At 38.0% G+C, this 25149-nt stretch overlaps 2 protein-coding genes across 3 annotated transcripts in view; one reads left to right on the forward strand and one right to left on the reverse strand.

Annotated features, from left to right (window-relative positions):
- The window catches only part of NMD3 (NMD3 ribosome export adaptor), a 144382-nt gene extending 120077 nt beyond the window's left edge, over positions 1-24305 (forward strand). The window contains exons 17-19 of one of the 2 annotated variants that reach the window (XR_008996901.1): positions 13665-13785; positions 14474-14547; positions 24153-24305. Coding sequence is in view for 1 of the 2 variants with exons in the window: in XM_057499758.1 (XP_057355741.1) it covers positions 11762-11817 (56 nt within the window). In the remaining variant the exon portion in view is untranslated. Of the gene's footprint in view, positions 1-11761; positions 11876-13664; positions 13786-14473; positions 14548-24152 lie in introns of those variants that run through there. The other variant, XM_057499758.1, reaches the window with a different exon arrangement.
- Positions 1-25149, reverse strand: part of SPTSSB (serine palmitoyltransferase small subunit B) — a 36331-nt gene that overhangs the window by 2438 nt on the left and 8744 nt on the right. The window contains exon 2 of the mRNA XM_036906228.2: positions 24252-24348. The gene's annotated coding sequence lies outside the window, so the exon portion shown is untranslated. The remainder of the gene's footprint in view (positions 1-24251; positions 24349-25149) is intronic.

Below are 25149 nucleotides of genomic sequence, written 5' to 3' on the forward strand. Positions count from 1 at the left end.
TTGGTGAAAAGTTGCCTCCAATGTTCTTTTTCATTCTTAGCTCAGATTGCAGAGAAAGAGCAAAGGCCAATAGAGTTAGGTCTTGGAGGAATGAGTGACAGAAGGAGTGATAATTTCACTAAGCGACATTATGCAAGCAACTAAGATTGTTCACTGATAGGCCAAAATGGAGAAAATTGGAGAAGTTATCACTATTTGCACTTTTAGAATGTCCCACTAGACAACTGTATATTTCAAACTAATCTTTAAAAAAATCCCATTCATGGTTACCCACACTTGCTTCTTCATTACCTAGACAGAGTTTGGGGCCATGCCTGGCCAGGAAAATGAGAGTCCGTTCATCAGGTATCAAGTTCTAGGCTGCACTCAGTGAGAGAATGATGGTTGAGACAGGCATGGACCCTCTTCTTCTGGAAGCTTTGTCCAGTTGGGGAGAAAGGTAGCAATCAAATAATATATACAAATATATAATTATCAAACTACATTATGTCCTAAGGAAAAGAGCAGTTCATAAGAGTCTGTGGGAAACTTGATCCAGTCTGAGCAAGTTTCTGGGAAGATACATTTGAGACAAGATCCAAAGGATAATTTAAGTCAGATAAAATGGGTGGTCTGGTGGGGAGAATGGCTAAGACAGAGGGGTCAGCTTGTGTTTGTACAAAGTTTAAAGATGGGAAGGAGCTTGGTAGGTGGGCAGGGAATGGAGCACAGAGATCTGGGAAGGGAGACTGGGAGTATGGGAAAATGAAAGAGGAGGGGATGGCAGAGTGAGACCAAACACCTAGTTGGGACTAGCTGCGTAGGCTGCTATCCTATGAGTAAAGGTGGCTCCAGAGGTTTTTGATAAGGGAATGCTGTGGTGGATTTGAGAGGATGAGGCTTTAAGCTCACACAGATATTTTGCCTTCCCTGCATTCTAAGGCCAAGTTGAAATGATTTTGAATCCCAATCATTTCATAAAATCTATGCCTCTGCTTTCCCTGGCATTACTCATTCAGAATCAACTGTATACTGAACATCTGCTTAAAATATTCTTAATAGTCTTTTCACTTTTATAAATTAGATAAATTACTCATTTAAAAATATCATCAACTTTATCTCTACACACTTTATGCTTTGAAAAATACACTAATTAATTGCCTGGCCACTGCTTTCTCTTCTAAAATTAAATTTCTTGCTTGAGCAACCCCAGTGGACACCTTGATTGTAGTCTTGTGAGAGACCCTGAGCCAGAGGCACTAGTGCCCAGATTCCTGAGCCATAAAACTGTGGAACAATGTTCATTTGAAGCTAAAAATTAATCAGTCAAGACAATGACAAATTTAAAGCATAACCAATATGTATTACACCAAAGGTAGTATACCTGGTAAGACCATGGTCACATACTGCTAATAATTTAAAAAATTAAGATTAAACAATTTTTTTTCTCATGTGTTTCCACAGTTCTGTGTATCATTTCTCAGCCCTCTCAGTAGCCAGCTCTGGCATGTAAGAGGTGCTTTTATTGTCACACCTCACTCTAGTCTCATGAAGTCTAAAAGTCAACAAAAGCATTGATTTCTCCCATTTCTTTGATTCTTTTTTCCCTTGTTGATGAAAAGCAATTTTAAGGATTGTTTATTCATTATTTCTTATTATGAAAAGCTGAGAAGACAGAGAGTTGGTTATTATTGGTAAACCATCTGCTAGAACCTACTGTTAGAATATGCACTATCTTTAGGTTCCAGATTTGCTTAGGTAATATATTTCTACTTCCTCTTGAGTCCATTGTTTAATCTTCTATAGGACTTTTTAAGATGAGTAATGTGGGTAGAAGAATTCATTAATTCATTGACAAATACATTTTGAGTACTATGTGCTTTCTTTTGAATAGTATATGCTTCAGAAGGAATCTATCCTAAAATGGCATCACAGACAGGAGATGCCCTCCAGGCAGCAGCAAATTGAGCCATGTAACAAACATGCAGTGAGTGAGGAGCCAAGAATAAGCCCTAAATGGGAGGAAAGGTCATGGAACAATACTAAGAAGGAATATAGGAAAAGAGGCTGAATTTGGGGAAATAAGGTGACAGACATGCCATGAAATTAATTATTCATAGTAACCTAGCACTAGATGACAACAAACATCTTAAAGTCTTAATTTTTCATAAGAAAATGGGAAATGAATTTGCCCAGTTCTTTGAAGACCTAATGCCATATCCCAGCAAAGCTAAACAAAGGACTTAAAATGAGTATTCTAGTACACCATGGATTTTGTTTTTAGTTATATGCTTTAAAATGATGATTCTCTGTATATGGAAAAAAGGGAGGGAGTAGTTCTTTTTTGTTTGTTTGTTAAATTTTCCCTCTGAGCTTGATGATTTAAAAAACCCTCTTATGTCTTTAACAAGGTTGTGCATTAAAAGGTGGCATTGCCTAAGCAGTTAGTGGGTGTCTTCAGAAGTACAGTGGCCTGGATGGTTATGACTCTAGATGAAGCTGTGTGATGATGCCCTTGAGTGAATGCAACACAGTAGCTCCCTGTAAGAAGTTGGGGGTTGGGCATATGTCAACACTGTTACCTAGAGGAATGGGTTATGAAACCAACACTGTTACCTAGGAATGGATTAGGAAAGACTTTTTGTGGGCCATGGTTTTATTTATGTTTTTTTTTTTTTAGTTTTTTTTCATTTTTTAATTGAAATATAGTTGATGTACAATATTGGTTTCAGGTATACAACATAGTGACTCAACAGTTATATACATTACAAAATGCTCACCATGATAAGTGTAATTCCTGTCTGTCAACATACAAAGATGTTACAATATTATTGACTATAGTCCCTATGCTGTACTTTCATCCCCTTGACTAATTTATTTTATAATTGAATGTTTATACCTCTTTATACTCTTCATCTATTTTCTCTATCCCCCAACTCTTCTCCCCATGGCAGCCCATCAACCTGTTCTCTGTGTTTATGAGTCTATTTCTATTTTGTTTGTTCGTTTTATAGATTCTATACATAAGTGAAATTATATGGTATTTGTTTTCTCTGTTAGATTTCATTTAGCATAATACCCTCTAGGTCTGTCCATGTTGCAAATGGCAAGATTTCATTTTTATGAGTACTATTCCATTGTATATTTGTACCACATCTTCTCCATCTACAATTGGACACTTAGGTTGCTTCCATATCTTGGCTATAGTAAATAATGTTGCAATAAATATAACAGTGTATCTTTTTCAATTAGTGATTTTATTTTCTTCAGGTAAATAGGTGGAATTTCTGGGTCATATGGTATTTCTATTTTTAGTTTTTCAAGAAACTTCCATGCTTTCTGTAATGGCTGCACCAATTTACATTTTTACCAACAGTATAACAGGGTTCCCTTTTCTCCACATCCGTACCATGGTTTTAAAAATGACAAAGTCTTCTTCAGGAGGATCGAGGTAGGACCACATTCTAAGCTGCCTAATGGATTTGATTTGTCAGAGTTTTTCTAGTAATAATAATAAAACAGTTTATATTTTCATAGGATTATTTGTAGTTTAGAAAGTGCTTTTATTATATTTGCATAATGCAGACTATGGGACTGGGAATAAAGATAGAGTTCAAGTCTCGACTCCTCTACTTACTGGTTGTGTGACCTTGGCCCAGTTACTTAATTGTTTTGGGCCTCAATATTCTCACCTGTAAAATGGAGATAATAATCCTCTTTGTTTAGGGTTGTGAAGATTAGCAGAAATGCAAATAAAGCATCAATTCAAGAGATTTGCCCATGGAGGAAGTACATAGATCAGGAAGATAGAATTTGACTGGAGAGAGCCTTTCATCCCTCCTTTCCTTCTTTTTAGTTATTGAAATAATTATTGACATGCTGGTAACTGCACCAGGAACTGGAGATTCCATGGTGACTGAAACAGTCATGGCTGTTACCCTCAAGGATTATAGTTCAGCTGAGTCTATTCTGCCAGTACACATTATAGACAATATTTATCATATCTATTAGGTAGCTAAAGTGGAATCCTAGAATGTTAGTTGCTGGATGGACTGTAGAGATCCCCAAGACCAAATCAGTAATTTTAAAGAAAAGGACTGTGCCTACAGGACTAACATAAGTTGATATTAAGTTGGTTAACATTAAATTGGTGTGTCAAACCGAATTGGTGACTGGACCAGGTGAGGAATACTCTGTGTTTTGTGAATTGACATTAGATGAAAGAAATAAAAATTCCAATGGAGGTTTTCCATGGTCTTCAAAGACTCAAAGTTGAGCAAGGGCTCAGCTGTACACAGGTGTGCAGGATATCTAGAAGACCTCAGCCCCACCCTCTTCCAATTTCCCCAGACTTGACTCTTCCATTAATCAAGACTTTTTGCTGAAATCCTACAATTCAGATTCTCTTATAGCCAAATGAAGGTCTGAATGCCATTTATTACAAATATTACTGGGAACTGGAAAAAACTAAGGTGCTTGTTAGTAATGTACATTTTAGCATGGTTGAAAGGCCCAAAGCAAAGTTTTACCAGGTTGAAAGGAAGAAGATAGAGAAGATTATTAGAATCTTAGGACTCAGAGGGAGACTGAATCCTAAATGGACTCCACTGAATGAATAGGGGTAGTGGGACAGTGAAAAATAGGAAGGACTTAGAAGTTCCTAAGAAGTTATCTCACAGTTGATTGGAGAGTAAGTGACTATTTTTTATTTCTGAATGTCATAGCTCTTTTATCAATTGGTGATGATTTTTTTTCTCATTAGATTTGTACACAGATAAAGGGGAAGGAGATAAAGCTTCATCTCCTCTCCCAGAATGAAAGGGAAAAGAACTGGGACTTATGATCCACATTACTCAGGGGCAGGACTTTGTTCTGGCCTGAATGGAGAAGAAAGTTAGAATAAACCAAGCAATAAAAAAAAAAAAATCCACTTGTTTACATAAACCCATGTGTGTGAGCATTCCAAGAGGAATATTCAGGGAAGTAACAAAAGTAGAGGCTGGCTTGCTCAGGATATTCTTTGTTTGCCTTTGTCCATGGGATTGGGAGTGGTAGAAAGTTAGGCAACTGCAGGGAGAAATGAGCAGCAGGTGACTTGGCAGGGTAGAGTTTACCCTGGGGATATTGCAGATGACTTGATTCTGCAGCCTTCCTCCACCTAAAGAAAGTACTCTGCATCTTTGGGTTTCTTCACTAAGAGATTTCCCTTTCTATACATTAAAATGTTGAAAAAGTTAAAAATGCATGTTCCCTCCTGGGGATAAAATTAAAAATCTAACACAGGTTTTTGGTTTACATTTACTTCTAAAATGTCAAGAATCTGGGGCTGAAGCGAGAAATCAGAAGGACTGCAATCAATTTTGCGTTAACTCCTCCCCAATTTATTTTGGAATTCTACGTCAATCAGCCAGCTTTAAAAAATTTTTTTGCTCCCTAGTTGGAACCTAAAAATCTGAGAAGTGAGAAAGTGTCCTGCCTGCCGCAGAGAGAGATTCTGTATCTAAAAAGAGACTGTGTCTGTACTCAGGAGTAGCTTTCTTTGGAAAGGACTCAATATGCCTTACTCAAGTTCATTCTTCCCTTTAATTAATTCATTTTAAAAAGGAGCAGAGTGATTTCTTTCCAAAGTGTAAAGTATGGAAAGGGGGATAAAAGAAAGAGTAAATCCACAGTGGAGAACACTAATAAGAACTTCTTCAGTCAGCCAATCAAGGCCAATATCAACAGTGATAAATCATGTTGACAGTTTGTATCCATGATATCACGGTCTGAAAATGGCACTTTACTGCTATGGTCTTTCTCCAAATAACCCACAGCCTCAGACTAATCATGAGAAAAAATATCAGACAAATTTGAATAGAGGGGCATCCTACAAAATACCTGACCAGCCCTCCTTAAAACTCTCAGTCATCAAAGACAAGCAAAGTGGGAAGGGCTGTCGTAGCCCAAAGGAGCCTGAGGAGACTTGACGACTAATAATAATGTGTCATCCTGGATGGGATCTTGGAACAGAAGAAGCATATCAGGTAAAAACTAAGTAAATCTGAGTAAAGTATGGGCTTCAGTTGATAATAGTGTATCAGCATTGGCTCATTAATTGTAACACATGTGACATACTAATGTCAGATGTTAATAGGTAAACTGGGTGCAGGGTAAATGGGAACTTTCTGTACTATCTTAATTTTCTGAGTCTAAAACTGTTCTAAACAAGAAAGTGTATTAAAATTTTTGAAGGCAGAAAAAAAATCAGGATAGTCTTGAAAGGTCTACAGTTACCCTTATTATAAACTCCAGTGAAATTTGCTTATGTTGTTCTGCCCTTTTGGAGAACTCGTCCTAATAACTCTGAACATAGTTAAATAGTATCTTCCATAAAGGACTGGCCTTTAAATATTTTAAACACAAAAAAGAGGAGAAGTATATTTTACACTGTGATTCAGGGTGCACATACACAGACACACATAGCCATACAACTGTATCTCTCAAAATAAACTCTGTGGTGCTTATTATTTTCTATTCTGTTCTCTTCAGTTCTGCTGTATTCTATGTTACTCTCTTGTTCATTTAAAAAATATCTTAATTTTGAGCTACCACATCAGTTTCTTAACCCATCAATTGCAACCCACAGTTGGGAAAACCTATTTTAAGGCATAACTAAAGTGCTAGCTTCTCTAAGATGTCTCTGCACTGTCCAGTATGGCAGCCACAAGTCACATGTGGCAGTTTAAATTTTTAGTGTTCAATAGCCACATATTGGACAGCACAGATACAGAATATTTCTATCACTGAAGAAAATGTTATCGGGCAGTGCTGGAGTAATGACATAGCCTACCAACCTGTCTCTTTTTTACTTTACAGTTACCTCCCATGCTGCTCCTGGAATTAACTATTTGAAATATAGACTCATTTCTGTTTGGAACCCTTCAACAGCTCTCCATTTCCTATGAAATGAAACATTCCTTTAAGGCTCTGCACAGTTTGATTTCTCCACCTCTCCAGCACCATCTCCAAACTCCCCTGTGAATGTCCTTTATTCTTAAACTTCCGTGCTTTAGTTCATCCTCTTTTCTTTTCTAGAAATGTTCTTGTATCTGTTCTTTTCTAGATAAAATCCTATTAACTTTCAAGACCTAGCTCCTTATTCTCTCCTCTGTGAGACATTCTCAGGAGACTACCGTTCCCAAGGAAAATACATTGCTTTCTTTTATGTGTTACCATTGTAACAAGGTTTCAACACTTGTATTATAATTAGCCTTGTACAATCTGGTTTCTCACTAGATTATGAAGTTCTTTTAATAGTGGGGATAAAACAACAGTCATCTCTTTATTCCCAGTGCCTAAAATGTGGGATACTTACATGTTGGCTGGTGAGCTGCTTGGCTGGTTGAATGAATTGTAAGGTTGTTGAGGGCAGGGACCACATTTGTACTTTTTTAGTATTTCCATAGCACAATGTGGAGCACATAAAAGGTACTTATGAATTCTCATTGTCTGCTTTTAGGCAACGAGTTTTAGACAGATTGTTTTTTTTGAAAATTCAGTACAATATGTCTTTTTGTAGGATGGAAGGGAGATGGTACTAATTTTTTAAATATAACAAATGCTTTTTTATTTTCTTATACTGTCAAAAGTTCATGGACTTTGTGGGGAATAAAAAACACTCATGAAGTGGTTTTAATCTCAGTAAAACAGATTTTACAAGTGCTTATTCTAGGTGAGTAATAATTTAAGATTGGTAGGTAGAAAGTGGTTTTAATGGAAAAAAAAATCCCAGTATGGAAACATCTGGGGACATAAATTCTATTGCAATTTTTTTCCTTCCCTCCTTTCTCCTCCCCTTCCCTCTCCTCTCCTCTTTTCCTTTTCTGTATCTTCTCTTTCCTCCATACTTTAAATTAATTAATTAATTTTACTTTGTGTCCTTGGCAAGTTCCAAAATCTTTCTGAATCACAGCTTCTCTGTGTGAAATGCCTTAGTTGATAATTGCCTCTAAGTCTGCCTCAGTGATGTGGCAAAGAATGTAGGGCTATGTTGTAAATTCTTTAGAAATAATAGTCATAATAATAGTAGTGTTTTATTGTTGTTCCTTGTGGATTGGTGCAACTGAAACTATTTGGAAAAATTTACTAAAGTAGAGTCCAAGAGTCTTTATTAAATATTTTATAACGGTTGCTTCAACAATGGAGTGCTTTGTATATTTTACAGGAAAAAAAACCTCAGCCCTTATTTATTTGCTAATTAATTGCCCAGTACATTTAAAAAAACAAGACAATGCATGTATAAATAGCCATTACCACAAACCACTACTTAAAACTCATTGCAATCTCTAAACAAATTTTCAGAAGTGTTTTGGGTAGGGCCACCACATACTATTGTGTGGGCTGTGCACTGCATAATGTTATGTGATGGTTCTTGTCTTGGGGACCTAAGCACAAGCGGCTTCTTTCTTCACAAGAGTACAGTTTGTATGATTAATGGTAGAACTTCACATTGTGTCTATGTTAGAATCAGGCACAATAATAATTTATTGGCTTTCCAATTTCCAGGCATACGTCAGAGGGGTTGCAGGTTTGGTTCTAGACCACTGCAATAAAGCTAATATTGCAATGAAGCAAGTCAAATTAATCTTTTGGTTTCATTTGTTCACACTATACTGTAGTCTATTATGTGTGCAGTGGCATTATGTCTAAAAAAAACAATGTACATACCTTAATTAAAAATACTTTAGTGTTACAAAATTGTAACTTGTCATCCAAGCTTACTGTGAGTTGTAGTCTTCTGGCTGATGAAGAGTCTTGCCTTGATGTTGATGGCTGCTGCCTGATCTGGGTGGTGGTTGCTGAAGGTTGGGGTGGCTGGGGCAATTTCTTAAAATAACATAAAAATGAAGTTTGCCACATACATTGGCTCTTCTCTTCATGAATGATTTCTCTGTAGCATGCAACACTGTTTGATATCATTTAACCCACAGGAAACCTCTTTCAAAATTGGAGTCAATCCTCTCAAACTCTGCTGCTGCTTTATCAACTGAGTTTATGTAATAGCCTAAATCTTATGTTGTCATTTCAACAATCTTCATAGCAACTCCACCAGGAGTAGATCTATCTCCAGAAATCATTTTTTTTTTTTCCGCTCATCCATGAGAAGAAACTCCTTTAAATCTGTAAAAGTTTTATCATGAGATGGCAGCCATTCAATCACCTCTTCAGGCTGAATTTCTAATTCTAGTTCTCTTGCTCTTTCCACCATATCTGCAGTTACTGCCTCCACTGAAGTCTTGAACCTCTCAAAAAGTCATCCATGAGGGTTGGAATCAACTTCTTCCAAATTTCTGTTCATGTTGATATTTTGACCTCATCCATGAATCACAAATGGTCCATTAAGCATCTAGAATGGTGAATCCTTTCTAGAAGATTTCCATTTTACTTTGCCAAGATCCATCAGAGGAATCAATATCTATGGCATCTATATAGCCTTATACAATGTATCTCTTAAGAATAAGACTTGAAAGTCAAAATAGCTGTTTAATTCATGGTCTGTAGCATGGATGTTGTATTAGCAGGCAAGAAAACAACATTAATCTTGTACATCTCAGTCAGAGTTCTTGGGTGACCGGATGCATTGTCAATGAGCAGTAGTATCTTGGAAGGAACCTTTTTTTTCTGATCAGTAGGTCTCAACAGTGGGCTTCAAATATTCAGCAAATCGTGATGTAAACAGATATGCTGACATCTTGGTTTTGATGTTCCATTTAAAGACCAACAACAGAGTAGATTTAGCATAATTCTTAAGGGCCCTAGGATTTTCAAAATAGTAAATGAGCATGAAATTTAACTTAAAGTCACTAGCTGCTATAGCCCCTGACAAGAGAGTCAGCCTGCTCCTTGAAGCTTTGAAGCCAGGAATTTACTTCTCCTCTTTAGCTATGGAAATCCTAGATGTCATCTTCTTCTAACAGAAGGCTATTTAATCTACATTGAAAATCTGTTGTTTAGTGAGCCACCTCCATTTAATTATCTCAGCTAGATCTTCTGGATAACTTGCTTCAGCTTCTACATTAGTACTTGGGGCTTCACCTTGCAATTTTTTAAATATCATTAATGTACAATTACTTAAACAACATTATGGTTACTAGACTTCCCATATTATCAAGTCCCCCCCCACATACCCTATTTCAGTCACTGTCCATCAGCATAGTAAGATGCTATGGAATCATTACTTGTCTTCTCTGTATATACTGCCTTGCCCATGTCCCCACCCCCCTACATTATGTGTGCTAATCATGATGCCCTGTTTTCCCCTTATCCCTCCCTTCCCACCCATCTTCCCCAGTCCCTTTCCCTTTGGTAACTGTTAGTCCATTCTTGGGTTCTGTGAGTCTACTGCTCTTTTGTTCTTTCAGTTTTTTCTTTATTGTTATACTCCACAGATGAGTGAAATCATTTGGTACTTGTCTTTCTCTGCCTGGCTTATTTCACTGAGCATAATACCCTCTAGCTCCATCCATATTGTTGTAAATGGTAGGATTTGTTTTCTTCTTATGGCTGAATAATATTCCATTGTGTATATGTACCACATCTTCTTTATCCATTCATCTACTGATGGACACTTAGGTTGTTTCCATTTCTTGGTTATTGTAAATAGTGCTGCGATAAACATAGGAGTGCATATGTCTTTTTCAAACTGGGCTACTGCATTCTTAGGGTAAATTCCTAGGAGTGGAATTCCTGGGTCAAATGGTATTTCTATTTTTAGTTTTTTGAGGAACCTCCATACTGCGTTCCACAATGGTTGAACTAGTTTACATTCCCACCAGCAGTGTAGGAGGGTTTCCCTTTCTCCACATCCTCGCCAACACTTGTTGTTGTTTGTCTTTTGGATGTTGGCCATCCTAACTGGTGTGAGGTGATATCTCATTGTGGTTTTAATTCACCTTGCAATTTTATATTTTGGAGATTCTTTCCTTAAACCTCATGAACCAATCTATGCTAGTTAGGCTTTGCCTTAAGTGAAAGTTGTGGCTGGTCTGATCTATCCATACCACTAAAATGTTGTCCCTATCAGCAATAAGGCTGTTTTGCTTTCTTATCATTCATGTGTTCCCTGGAGTAGCACTTTTAATTTCTTTCAAGCACTTTTCATTTACATTGACAACTTGGTTGTTTGGTGTAAGAGGACCTGCTTTAAGCTTGACTAGGGTTTTGACATGCATGCCTCACTAAGTTTAATCATTTCTAGCTTCTGATTTAAAGTGATGCACATGCACTCTTCTTCTCACTTAAACACTTAGAGCCTATTGTAGGGTTATTAATTGTCCTAAGTTCAATATTGTTGCATCTCAGAGAATAGGGAGGCCTGAGGAGAGGGAGAGCGATGGAATGGTAGATCTGTGGAGCAGTCAGAACACATACATTTACTGATTAAGTTTGCCATGTTATATAGGCACAATTCATGGGGCCCAGAACAAATACAATAGTAACATTAAAGATCACCAGTCACAAATCACCATTTCAAATATAATAGTAATAAAAATACTTTGAAATATGGTGAGGATTACTAAAATGTGACACAGAGAAGCAAAGGGAACAAATGCTGTTGGAAAAATGGTGCTGACAGACTTGTTCCATGCAGGGTCCCCATGAGCCTTCAATTTGTAAAAAAAAAAAAAAAAAGTGCAATTATCTATGAAACACAATAAAGCAAAGCACAATGAAGCAAGGCATGCCTGTATCTTCCTCTAAGTTTTCTCTGGGTAACCCCAGTGTTTTCTGTGCCCCACAGAAAGTTCCATCTTTACTTTTCCTGGGAATGTCCTTTCCATCTTACAATCACTCTAGCCATCCTTTGGCAAACAATTCCTCATGCTGATACCAGCGTGAGTATTAGAAGTCTGACCAGAAGTGATGGATTTGTCAGTCAAGTCTTTAGAATGAGGTATAAAAACCAACTTAAAAGTTTGTGATAAAGCCAGAGAAGAAAACCATAACCATAGGTTAATTAAGGAACTTTCTTTACACATTCATGAATTAGTTGGACAATTCCAAAGATTCATCACAGAAGGTGAAATAAATGATTGTATAAGTCAAAGCACATTATTGCTTTCAGGCAACTTACTCTAATTGTTTTATCATCTTGTGTTTAGAAGTCAATTACTAAAATACATAGTAAAAGGTAAAAGTCTCACCAACAGTTTAGCTAGGCTGTTGTTGGTACAGTGTTGGTTTGATTTATATACAAGAGAAGACTGTTTTTGTGGCTCTGTGAACCAACCTTATTGCCTCCAACTCATTAACACAAAAGCAGAACAATATGAAACATGTATTTCCAGTTCAATTATCAATTGAGGCCATTGAGCAATATGATGTGTGTTGAGTAACTGTAATTTCTAAGCAGTCCTTGTTGTTTTGAATTTTCTGATGGACTCCAGAGGAATTTATGAAGGAAGGACTTCTGCCTGGGAAAGAAGATTTGGAATATGACTTTAACTGAAAATTTCATGATAATTTAAGAACTACTTGGATTAGATCAATCTTAACGTTGTGTGGCTATCAAAAAGAAGACATATATTTTGACACTAAAAAAGAGCCAGCAAGTGCATTAGTGTTGAGTAGATATTATGAATAGGAAGAGAAATTTGTAATGGGGGATGTTAGATCTTGTCTTCTTCCTGGTGTTCATTCATTTACAGACACAGGGCAAGTACCCCTGTTTATTTCTGCCAATATTGGAATGGAGAGTAGGGACTCTGGGCCAAGTTTCTAGTCATAATATAATTTCTGAGGATGAGCCTCTTTATTACTATCTTATTTTTTTTTTTCAAAAGCACCTGTAATCCTATAAAGAAGGAAGGAGGAAGGAGCTGCTTCTTTTTGAAGACACTATTCCCAAGGGCAGCCAAGTTGTTTTTAGAAGTAAAAAGTAAACAGAGCTGCAACATTAACAGTGACCTTAAAGTCATTAAAAATAATTTTTTAGAAGTCATTAAATGTATACACATATTAAAGCAGCTTTATTCACAATAGCTAAAAGGTGGAAACTGTCCAAATGTCCATCAGCATATGAAGGGATAAACAAAATGTTGTATGTGCATACAAGGGAATATTATTGATCCTTAAAAAGTAAGGAAATCCTGTCACAGGCTACAAAAGGGACGAACCTTGAGGACATTATGCTAAGTGAAATAAGCCAGTCAGATAAAGACAAATGCTATATGATTTCACTTACATGAGATATCTATAGTCAAACTCATAGAAACAAATCAGAATGCTGGTTACCAGGGGCTGGAGGAAAGGGAAATTGGGAGTTGTTCTTCACTGGGTATGGAGTTTCAGTTTTGTAAGATGAAAGCAATCTGGAGACTGGTTGCCTAACAATGTGAACATAAACACTACTCAACTGTACATTTAAAAATGGTTAAGATGGTAAATTTTTATGTTATGTACATTTTAAGACCCCAATCCCAAGAGCACTTAAAAGGGAGTAAGAGTGGGAAAATGGTTAAATCATTTGGCTGGAACTGCTTTTCTACTGTCATTACAAACCCCTTTCCAGGCAATGGTGTTGCATGAGCATTATAAACAGTTCTACTTTTCTTTTTTTCCCCCCATCTTTTGGCCTTCAGACTCACAATTTGGTAAAGGAACTACTTGCTTACTGTTTGTTTCTATGGACTTGGTTTTCTTAGGAATGAGAAGCCTGACACGAAAAATTCAGCCTTTATCCCATCCTTACCTATTGTGAACATATATGATGTGTCCTCAGAAACAGAAGACTCTTTCCCAAGGACCAATCTGAGGGTGAGGAAGGTGAGTTACTGCAATACTGATTTGTCAAAAGTACACCTGCTATTCATTCTGTCCTTTGTGAATAAATGTGGGCTTGTCAAGAATAGCAGAGGGAATCTCCCAAGACATAAAACTGTTTGGATTAAGATATCATAGTAGGTTGAATGGTGGTGCCCAAAAAGATATGTCTACATCCTGCAAGCTGTGAATGTGACCTTATTTGAGATAAAGTCTTTGTAAATGTAATTAAGCTATATCTCAGCCAGAGATCCTGAGATTACCCAGATCAGTCCTAAATCCAATGACAGGTGTCTTCAGAAGAGACACAGAGTAGAAGGCCACACAAAGACAAAGGTGGAGATCCGAGTTATTTAGCCATAAGCCTAGGAACACCCGGAGCCGCCAGAAGCTGGAAGAGGCAAGGGAGAAGTTAGCCTAGGAAGCTTTAGAGGGAGTGCAGCCCTGCGGACACCTTGATTTTGGACTTCTAGCCTCCAGAACTGTTGGAGAATAAATTTCTCTTATTTTAAGCCACCAACGCTGTAGACCTTGTCACAGCAGCCCTAGGAAACAAATTCAAATCTTTTCCTTAAAAACAGTGGAATCTTAAACTGTGGAACTCTCCTCAGAGAACAGAAACAGCACTTATTTAATATCACTGTATCAGGCACTGGCTAGATGCTTAACTTAAATAATTCCTGTTTTAAAGATGAAAACCCTGAGGCCCGAAGTCTCATGGTGACCACGGGGGAGCTGGGTGGAATCCTGCCTAGACACAGCGTGGTGAGTAGTTAAGTGCTCTGGCTCTGCGTCTTGTGTGGGTTTGATGCTGGCTAAGTTACTCAACCATTCTGACTCAGTTTCCTCAGCTGAAAAATAGGAATGGTGATTTCTGGGAAGATTAAAAATATAAAGTATTTTCAGAATAATACCTAGAAAGGGCTAAATGAATGTTAACTGTTATAATTACTATACACTATACTAATAATATACTATTGCTAAGGCTATGAATACCAGGCAAAGAATAAAAGAGAATGAGAGAAGAATAAACAAGTTTAAATCAATAAAAAAAAAAGAGGGGCAGAAGATGGCGGCGTGAGTAGAGCAGTGGAAATCTCCTCCCAAAACAACATATATCTATGAAAATATAACAAAGACAACCCTTCCTAGAATAAAGACCAGAGGACACAGGACAATATCCAGACCACATCCGCACCTGAGAGAACCCAGCGCCTCGCGAAGGGGGTAAGATACAAGCCCCGGCCCGGCGGGACCCGAGCGCCCACCCCCCCAGGTCCCGGCGGGAGAAGAGCAGGCAGAGCGGGAAGGAGACGGAGCCCAGGACTGCCGAGCACCCAGCCCCAGCCATCCGGGCCAGAGTGCAGGGCGCTCGATACTAGGAAAACAGGGCAGCAAGAACAGTGAGCGGGCACTGGAGGCTGGGCGACAGAGGGCATAAGAAAAGCGCGCGACCATTTTTTTTTGCTTTTTTGCTGTTTTGTTTTGGCGAGCGCTTTTTGGAAGTCTTAAAGGGATAGGGACCCCAATACTAGGGAAACAGGGCAGAAAGACCGGTGAGCAGAGGCCTGAGGCTGGCACCGCAGAATAAAGAAAAACGAACGACCACCTTTTTTTTTTTTTTTTAATTAAAAACTTTTTTTTTTTTTTTAATTAAAAAAATTTTTTTTTCTTTTTTTCTTGGTGGGCGTTGTTTTGTTTTGGCGGGTGCTTTTTGGAAGTCTTAAAGGGGCAGGGCGGGTCACTTAATCCAGAGGTAGGGAATCCGGGATCTCTGGGCACCCTAACCCCTGGGCTGCAGGGAGCAGGGAGGCCCCTTACGGAGATAAATAGCCTCCCAGCAGCTCCTGCTCCAACGCGACTCCACCATTTTGGAGTAGCTGCCCGAGCCAGGCCACGCCCACAGCAACAGCGGAGATTAACTCCATAGCAGCCGGGCAGGAAGCAGAAGCCCTGTCTGCGCCCAGCTGCGCAGCACAAGCCACTAGAGGCCGCTGTTCTTCCAGGAGAGGAGGGCCACAAACCAACAAGAAAGGAAGTCCTTCCAGCCGTCACTCGTCCCAGTTCTGCAGACTATTCCTATCACCATGAAAAGGCAAAGCTACAGGCAGACAAAGATCACAGAGACAACACCAGAGAAGGAGACAGACCTAACCAGTCTCCCTGAAAAAGAATTCAAAATAAGAATCATAAACATGCTGACAGAGATGCAGAGAAATACGCAAGAGAAATGGGATGAAGTCCGGAAGGAGATCACAGATGCCAGAAAGGAGATCACAGAAATGAAACAAACTCTGGAAGGGTTTATAAGCAGAATGGATAGAATGCAAGAGGCCATTGATGGAATTGAAATCAGAGAACAGGAACGCATAGAAGCTGACATAGAGAGAGACAAAAGGATCTCCAGGAATGAAACAATATTAAGAGAACTGTGTGACCAATCCAAAAGGAACAATATCCGTATTATAGGGGTCCCAGAAGAAGAAGAGAGAGGAAAAGAGATGGAAAGTATCTTAGAAGAAATAATTGCTGAAAACTTCCCCACACTGGGGGAGGAAGTAATCGAACAGACCACGGAAATACACAGAACCCCCAACAGAAAGGATCCAAGAAGGGCAACACCAAGACACATAATAATTAAAATGGCAAAGATCAAGGACAAGGAAAGAGTGTTAAAGGCAGCTAGAGAGAAAAAGGTCACCTATAAAGGGAAACCCATCAGGCTAACGTCAGATTTCTCAACAGAAACCCTACAGGCCAGAAGAGAATGGCATGATATATTTAATACAATGAAACAGAAGGGCCTTGAACCAAGGATACTGTATCCAGCACGACTATCATTCAAATATGACGGTGGGATTAAACAATTCCCAGACAAACAAAAGCTGAGGGAATTTGCTTTCCACAAACCACCTCTACAGAACATCTTACAGGGACTGCTCTAGATGGGAGCACTCCTAGAAAGAGCACAGCACAAAACACCCAACATATGAAGAATCGAGGAGGAGGAACAAGAAGGGAGAGAAGAAAAGAATCTCCAGATAGTGTATATAACAGCTCAATAAGCGAGCTAAGTTAGGCAGTAAGATACTAAAGAGGCTAACCTTGAACCTTTGGTAACCACGAATTTAAAGCCTGCAATGGCAATAAGTACATATCTTTCAATAGTCACCCTAAATGTTAATGGGTTGAATGCACCAATCAAAAGACACAGAGTAACAAAATGGATAAAAAAGCAAGACCCATCTATATGCTGCTTACAAGAAACTCACCTCAAACCCAAAGACATGTACAGACTAAAAGTCAAGGGATGGAAAAACATATTTCAAGCAAACAACAGTGAGAAGAAAGCAGGGGTTGCAGTACTAATATCAGACAAAATAGACTTCAAAACAAAGAAAGTAACAAGAGATAAAGAAGGACACTACATAATGATAAAGGGCTCAGTCAAACAAGAGGATATAACCATTCTAAATATATATGCACCCAACACAGGAGCACCAGCATATGTGAAACAAATACTAACAGAACTAAAGGGGGATATAGACTGCAATGCATTCATTCTAGGAGACTTCAACACACCACTCACCCCAAAGGATAGATCCACCGGGCAGAAAATAAGTAAGGACACGGAAGCACTGAACAACACAGTAGAGCAGATGGACCTAATAGACATCTATAGAACTCTACATCCAAAAGCAACAGGATATACATTCTTCTCAAGTGCACATGGAACATTCTCCAGAATAGACCACATACTAGGTCACAAAAAGAGCCTCAGAAAATTCCAAAAGATTGAAATCCTACCAACCAACTTTTCAGACCACAAAGGCATAAAACTAGAAATAAACTGTACAAAGAAAGCAAAGAGGCTCACAAACACATGGAGGCTTAACAACATGCTCGTAAATAATCAATGGATCAATGACCAAATCAAAATGGAGATCCAGCAATATATGGAAACAAATGACAACAACAACACTAAGCCCCAACTTCTATGGGACACAGCAAAAGCAGTCTTAAGAGGAAAGTATATAGCAATCCAAGCATATTTAAAAAAGGAAGAGCAATCCCAAATGAATGGTCTAATGTCACAATTATCAAAATTGGAAAAAGAAGAACAGATGAGGCCTAAGGTCAGCAGAAGGAGGGACATAATAAAGATCAGAGAAGAAATAAATAAAATTGAGAAGAATAAAACAATAGCAAAAATCAATGAAACCAAGAGCTGGTTCTTCGACAAAATAAACAAAATAGATAAGCCTCTAGCCAGACTTATTAAGAAGAAAAGAGAGTCAACACAAATCAACAGTATCAGAAACGAGAAAGGAAAAATCACGACGGACCCCACGGAAATGCAAAGAATTATTGGAGAATACTATGAAAACCTATATGCTAACAAGCTGGGAAACCTAGGAGAAATGGACAACTTCCTAGAAAAATATAACCTTCCAAGATTGACCCAGGAAGAAACAGAAAATCTAAACAGACCAATTACCAGCAACGAAATTGAAGCGGTAATCAAAAAACTACCAAAGAACAAAACCCCTGGGCCAGATGGATTTACCTCGGAATTTTATCAGACATACAGGGAAGACATAATACCCATTCTCCTTAGAGTTTTCCAAAAAATAGAGGAGGAGGGGATACTCCCAAACTCATTCTATGAAGCTAACATCACCCTAATACCAAAACCAGGCAAAGACCCCACCAAAAAAGAAAACTACAGACCAATATCCCTGATGAACGTAGATGCAAAAATACTCAACAAAATATTAGCAAACCGAATTCAAAAATACATCAAAAGGATCATACACCATGACCAAGTGGGATTCATCCCAGGGATGCAAGGATGGTACAACATTCGTAAGTCCATCAACATCATCCACCACATCAACAAAAAGAAAGACAAAAACCACATGATCATCTCCATAGATGCTGAAAAAGCATTTGACAAAGTTCAACATCCATTCATGTTAAAAACTCTCAGCAAAATGGGAATAGAGGGCAAGTACCTCAACATAATAAAGGCCATCTATGATAAACCCACAGCCAACATTATATTGAACAGCGAGAAGCTGAAAGCATTTCCTCTGAGATCGGGAACTAGACAGGGATGCCCACTCTCTCCACTGTTATTTAACATAGTACTGGAGGTCCTAGCCACGGCAATCAGACAAAATAAAGAAATACAAGGAATCCAGATTGGTAAAGAAGAAGTTAAACTGTCACTATTTGCAGATGACATGATACTGTACATAAAAAACCCTAAAGACTCCACCCCAAAACTACTAGAACTGATATCGGAATACAGCAAAGTTGCAGGATACAAAATCAACACACAGAAATCTGTGGCTTTCCTGTATAATAACAATGAACCAACAGAAAGAGAAATCAGGAAAACAACTCCATTCACAATTGCATCAAAAAAAATAAAATACCTAGGAATAAACCTAACCAAAGAAGTGAAAGACTTATACTCTGAAAACTACAAGTCACTCTTAAGAGAAATGAAAGGGGACACTAACAGATGGAAACTCATCCCATGCTCGTGGCTAGGAAGAATTAATATCGTCAAAATGGCCATCCTGCCCAAAGCAATATACAGATTTGATGCAATCCCTATGAAACTACCAGCAACATTCTTCAATGAACTGGAACAAATAATTCAAAAATTCATATGGAAACACCAAAGACCCCGAATAGCCAAAGCAATCCTGAGAAAGAAGAATAAAGTAGGGGGGATCTCACTCCCCAACTTCAAGCTCTACTATAAAGCCATAGTAATCAAGACAATTTGGTACTGGCACAAGAGCAGAGCCACAGACCAATGGAACAGACTAGAGAATCCAGACATTAACCCAGACATATATGGTCAATTAATATTTGATAAAGGAGCCATGGACATACAATGGCGAAATGACAGTCTCTTCAACAGGTGGTGCTGGCAAAACTGGACAGCTACATGTAGGAGAATGAAACTGGACCATTGTCTAACCCCATATACAAAAGTAAACTCAAAATGGATCAAAGACCTGAATGTAAGCCATGAAACCATTAAACTCTTGGAAGAAAACATAGGCGAAAACCTCTTAGACATAAACATGAGTGACCTCTTCTTGAACATATCTCCCCGGGCAAGGAAAACAACAGCAAAAATGAGTAAGTGGGACTATATTAAGCTGAAAAGCTTCTGTACAGCAAAAGACACCATCAATACAACAAGAAGGATCCCTACAGTATGGGAGAATATATTTGAAAATGACACATCCGATAAAGGCTTGACGTCCAGAATATATAAGGAGCTCACATGCCTCAACAAACAAAAAACAAATAACCCAATTAAAAAATGGGCAGAGGAACTGAACAGACAGTTCTCCATAAAAGAAATACAGATGGCCAACAGACACATGAAAAGATGCTCCACATCGCTAATTATCAGAGAAATGCAAATTAAAACTACAATGAGGTATCACCTCACACCAGTAAGGATGGCTGCCATCCAAAAGACAAACAACAACAAATGTTGGCGAGGCTGTGGAGAAAGGGGAACCCTCCTACACTGCTGGTGGGAATGTAAACTAGTTCAACCATTGTGGAAAGCAGTATGGAGGTACATCAAAATGCTCAAAACAGACTTACCATTTGACCCAGGAATTGCACTCCTAGGAATTTACCCTAAGAATGCAGCAATCAAGTTTGAGAAAGATAGATGCACCCCTATGTTTATTGCAGCACTATTTACAATAGCCAAGAATTGGAAGCAACCTAAATGTCCATCAATAGATGAATGGATAAAGAAGATGTGGTACATATACACAATGGAATACTACTCAGCCATAAGAAAAGGGCAAATCCAATCATTTGCAGCAACATGGATGGAGCTGGAGGGTATTATGCTCAGTGAAACAAGCCAAGCGGAGAAAGAGAAATACCAAATGATTTCACTTATCTGTGGAATATAAGAACAAAGGAAAAACTGAAGGAACAAAACAGCAGCAGAATCACAGAACTCAAGAATGGACTAACAGGTACCAAAGGGAAAGGGACTGGGGAGGATGGGTGGGTAGGGAGGGATAAGGGGGGGAGAAGTAGGGGAGTATTAAGATTAACATACATGGGGGGGTAGGAGAAAAGGGAGGGCTGTACAACACAGAGAAGGCAAGTAGTGATTCTACAACATTTTGCTATGCTGATGGACAGTGACTGTAAAGGGGTTTATAGGGGAGACCTGGTATAGGGGAGAGCCTAGTAAACATAATATTCGTCATGTAAGTGTAGATTAGTGATACCAAAAACAAAGCAAAAAAAAAAAAATTGGGCAGCTCCTGTGTGGTAACCTCCAATGAGTTCTACACAAGGGTATAAAGGGCATATAAAAGTGTAGGCAAAGGGTCTGTTTGTGTTTATACAGAGGATCAAAGCCTAATTGGGCTACCCCAAAAATGAACTAAGATACGATATGAAAAAGAACTTCCAACATCTGCACTCTCTGGAAGACTCATGCCAGAAGATGATCATCAAAAAACCCCAACAAAGATCCACGCACTGCTACAGCTGTGGATGCACTCATCCCACCAGTTCCTGGACTTGCCATGGGAATGAGGAAGGAGATATCTAAGCTGGCCTGTGCATACAGTGGAACAACATATTTGACTGGATCTATACTGTGGGAACTCAACCAAGAATTTGGAGAGGTGCAAATTGTAGCGCTCCAAGGTCTTACAACTACAGACTATTTACTGTTAAGAGAACATATGGCATGTGAACAGTCCCCAGGAATGGGTTGTTTTAATTTGTCTGATTTCTCTCAGACTGTTCAAGTTCAGTTGGACAATATCCACCATATCATAGATAAGTTTTCACAAATGCCTAGGGTGCCTTAATGGTTTTCTTGGTTTCACTGGAGATGGCTGGTAATTACAGATATGCTTTGGTTATGTAACTATACTCCTATTATGTTAATGTGTGTGCGCAATTTAAGTAGTAGCTTAAAACCTATATATGCTGAAGTTACTCTACAAGAAGATATGTCAAAGAAATAATCAATCTTCCCATGTTTTCTTCCGTCTGCTACTTCTATAGCTTTTCTTCTTCCTTCCTAATTACAACCCTTAAATGGAATTCGTGCCTCATATCAAATTTACCGAGTATCATAACTCCTCCAAGTGGTAAAGATACCTCAAGACAAATGCTGGGCATAGAAGCCACAGGGCATAAATATGCAAAGAAGTAAAAAGCTAACCTTTTCAAACAATAAGGCTTCCCTCTCACTTACCAACTTCACATTTCCCTGTATGGCCCCGGAAGATGACTGGTTAGCCAGAGACGGGTAAGATTCCTCAAGGGAGGAACAACCTAAGACAGGCACAGTCGCAGGGGGGCCATCAGGTGAGAAATTGGGGATCAACAGAGGTGAGGCTTAGAACCTCACCCCCCCTGTTCTGAGAGAAATCTTCTGCATACGTGGATGTCTTATTGCCCTGGTCTAGCTTGGATTAGCACATAGTCTACAGGCACACACCTGATCATCTACATTTGCTCTCTTACAACACTAAACTATGATTTCTACCTTTATCTTGTATCTACCTACCACTTCAGCATTTTATTAAAAATGATAATAATAAAGAGAGAAATGTGGTATCCACATATAAATCAAGTATAAAAACCAAATGAGTATTCATATTTGAACTGACTGTTTATAGTTCATAATGCATGAGCAAAACCGAAGGTTTCTGTGATGACTCCTCTTGTACTGTTCACTATGTAACTTATTTATTGTGTAGGAATTTGTTCTACATGTAGGAACTTGTTTGTTGTGCCTCAGAAGATTGGAGACTGACGAAAATTAGGCTTGGGGTGGATTAATGATTGTGCATTGAGCATTGACTCCCCTATACAGAATTTTATTGTCGTTAACAACCATTTGATCAATAAATATGAGAGATGCCCTCACAAAAAAAAAAAAAAAAAAAAAAAAAAAAAAGGACAGACTTCCAATTGTAAAATAAATAAGTAACCGGGATGTAATGTATAGCATAAGGAATATAGTCAAGATACTGTAACAGCTTGGTAGGGTGATAGCTGGAACCTAGAATTATGTATATAAATGTTCTACCACTGTGTTGTACACTTGAAACTAATGTAATGTAATACTGTGCGTCAACTACCCTTCAATAAAAAATAATTATTTAAAAAAAAAAAAAAAAAAAAGAGAGAGAATGAGGTTACTTTTAAGGCAGGTCATGTGAACTTTTATCAGTTATTAAATTAGAAGACACTTTTAGAGAGATTATTCTTCAGAGTGTTTATTCAGTTTTGGTGTGGCTGTCATAAAGAAAATAAGAAATATATTACCTAATTTCAAACATGAGGAAACTGACACTAATTAAATTTTTGTACCTTGTTTATTGTCAGAAACCCAGAAGAAAACATTAGGATTCAGTCCTAAGAGTATCTCACTCCAAAGTGGTCTTTCTATTACACCATACTGCCTCCTACAATAGTGCTTTATAAATGCTGTGTCCAACAACTATTTTTGAAATAGTAAAATCAAGTCTCTTTATCAATAAACTAAAGTAATATTGGCATTTCCCAAACTATATTGAAATGAAGAAATTATTGCCAACCATTTCAGTACCATAAATCTCTTAAAACACTGTAGCAGAAGGGAAGATTAAGAAACAGTCATTCAGAAAATAAACCTTTCTTTGTGTTCATACCCACTACTTTTTTTTCCCCCATTTATTATAGATTTAATAAAGATGAGCAGGCAGCTAGTAGGTAACCTAGATTTTTTTTCATTTCTTTTTTAAAAATAAACAGAAAAAAAATCAATGTCTTCATATGAAGAGTGACCATTCTCACTTTTATTAACGTTTTTGAAAGAAAATGTGTTTATCGTATTTTTCTCTTAATTTGTCCCATCTAGTTAATCAAATATTTATTAAGGCATTTACTCCTCTCTCGTATCAAAGTCTTCCAGTATAAGATGCTGCTCCATTTAAATAAAATATGAAGGATGCTAAAACAGAAGTGGCCTTTAACTAGCAGACCCATAAATAAGATAGTAGCTGGTGCTATGCAATCCTGATATTGGCACTTATACTGGGGTTGGTAGGATGTTCTTAACCTGGAGGCCAAGAACTTGGTGGTAGTGGGGAATCTATGAATTCCTTGATGTGTTTGTAAATTTTACATAAATATTTTTCTGCATGCATTTCAGAGGAGGCTGTAAAGTCCATAAGTTAAGAACCACTGTTTCAAGGCCTTATTACTAAAGTTAATTGCCATATTTTGCTCCTTTGTATCATCCTAAATGCCATTATAATATCAAGTCTGTAATAAATGTTTGTTACTTGTTTATGTAGGGACCAGAAGCTCCCTCCATCTTGTTAAAGATACATCTTGTAATCAAAAGGGTCAGATTTCTGAAAGTGAGATTCCATGATATAATCAGAAGAATTTACCTGCCTAGGAGTGTCCAGATCTGAGTTCTCGTTCTTGCTTCTCCACGGAATGATCCTGTGTGGGTTAATTCTCCAGTCCGGGTTGCTGTTTCTTCATCTGTAAAATAAAGATTTGAGTTAAATAAACCCAAAGATGCCTTCAAACTTTAAATAATTCTGTTCTATGTAAAAGATTTTTAAACCTCTTAGGTGGATGATCACTGATGAAATGCTAGAATATATTTTAAAAACAAGGTATGATGAGCTAACTTTATTTTAAAAATTATTTTTAGAGAAGGGTACAGTTTGAGGACATGCCATTGGCTCATGACTTCCCAATGTACACTGAGGACAATAAGGTGTCACATTACCATCTACAGCATAATTGAAGGGAGGCCCCAGGTGGGACAAAGAGACAGGTTAAGTAAGACCTGTCCACCTCACTTTTATCAAAGCAGCCTGCTTTTAATCCAATTTATATACTGGGTTTCTGGATGAGATTTGTTTGTAGAAAATGTTTCTTGATTTTGATTAGTCTCTGTTGATATCCATGGGTGGGGGACCAAAAAAGGAAGCAGATCGGCTTAATCACTGTATTTAAAAATGTGTCTGAAAAACACATAGCACTGGAAACAGTCAAAAGCCTTAAGGCTTATTTCCTATTTTCTTATTTATTAGCTGTGTCACATTAGACAAATCAGTCTTTCTGAATCTTTGTCTTCACATACAGAATTATGATAGTATCTCGTTCACAGGGTAGTTGTAAGAATCAAATGAAATAATGTTTGGGAAATTGTTTTGTAATTGGTGAAGCATCATAAAAATGGTGAATGGGTCTTTAGTAAGCCCCAGGGTTCTGCATTTTGTCCTAAACATTGTAGCATTTTTGTCCATCTGATTTAAGTCATAGAAAGTATGG

This window comes from Manis pentadactyla, chromosome 1 (assembly GCF_030020395.1).
Source record: "Manis pentadactyla isolate mManPen7 chromosome 1, mManPen7.hap1, whole genome shotgun sequence".
NCBI classification, from domain to species: Eukaryota; Metazoa; Chordata; class Mammalia; order Pholidota; family Manidae; genus Manis; species Manis pentadactyla.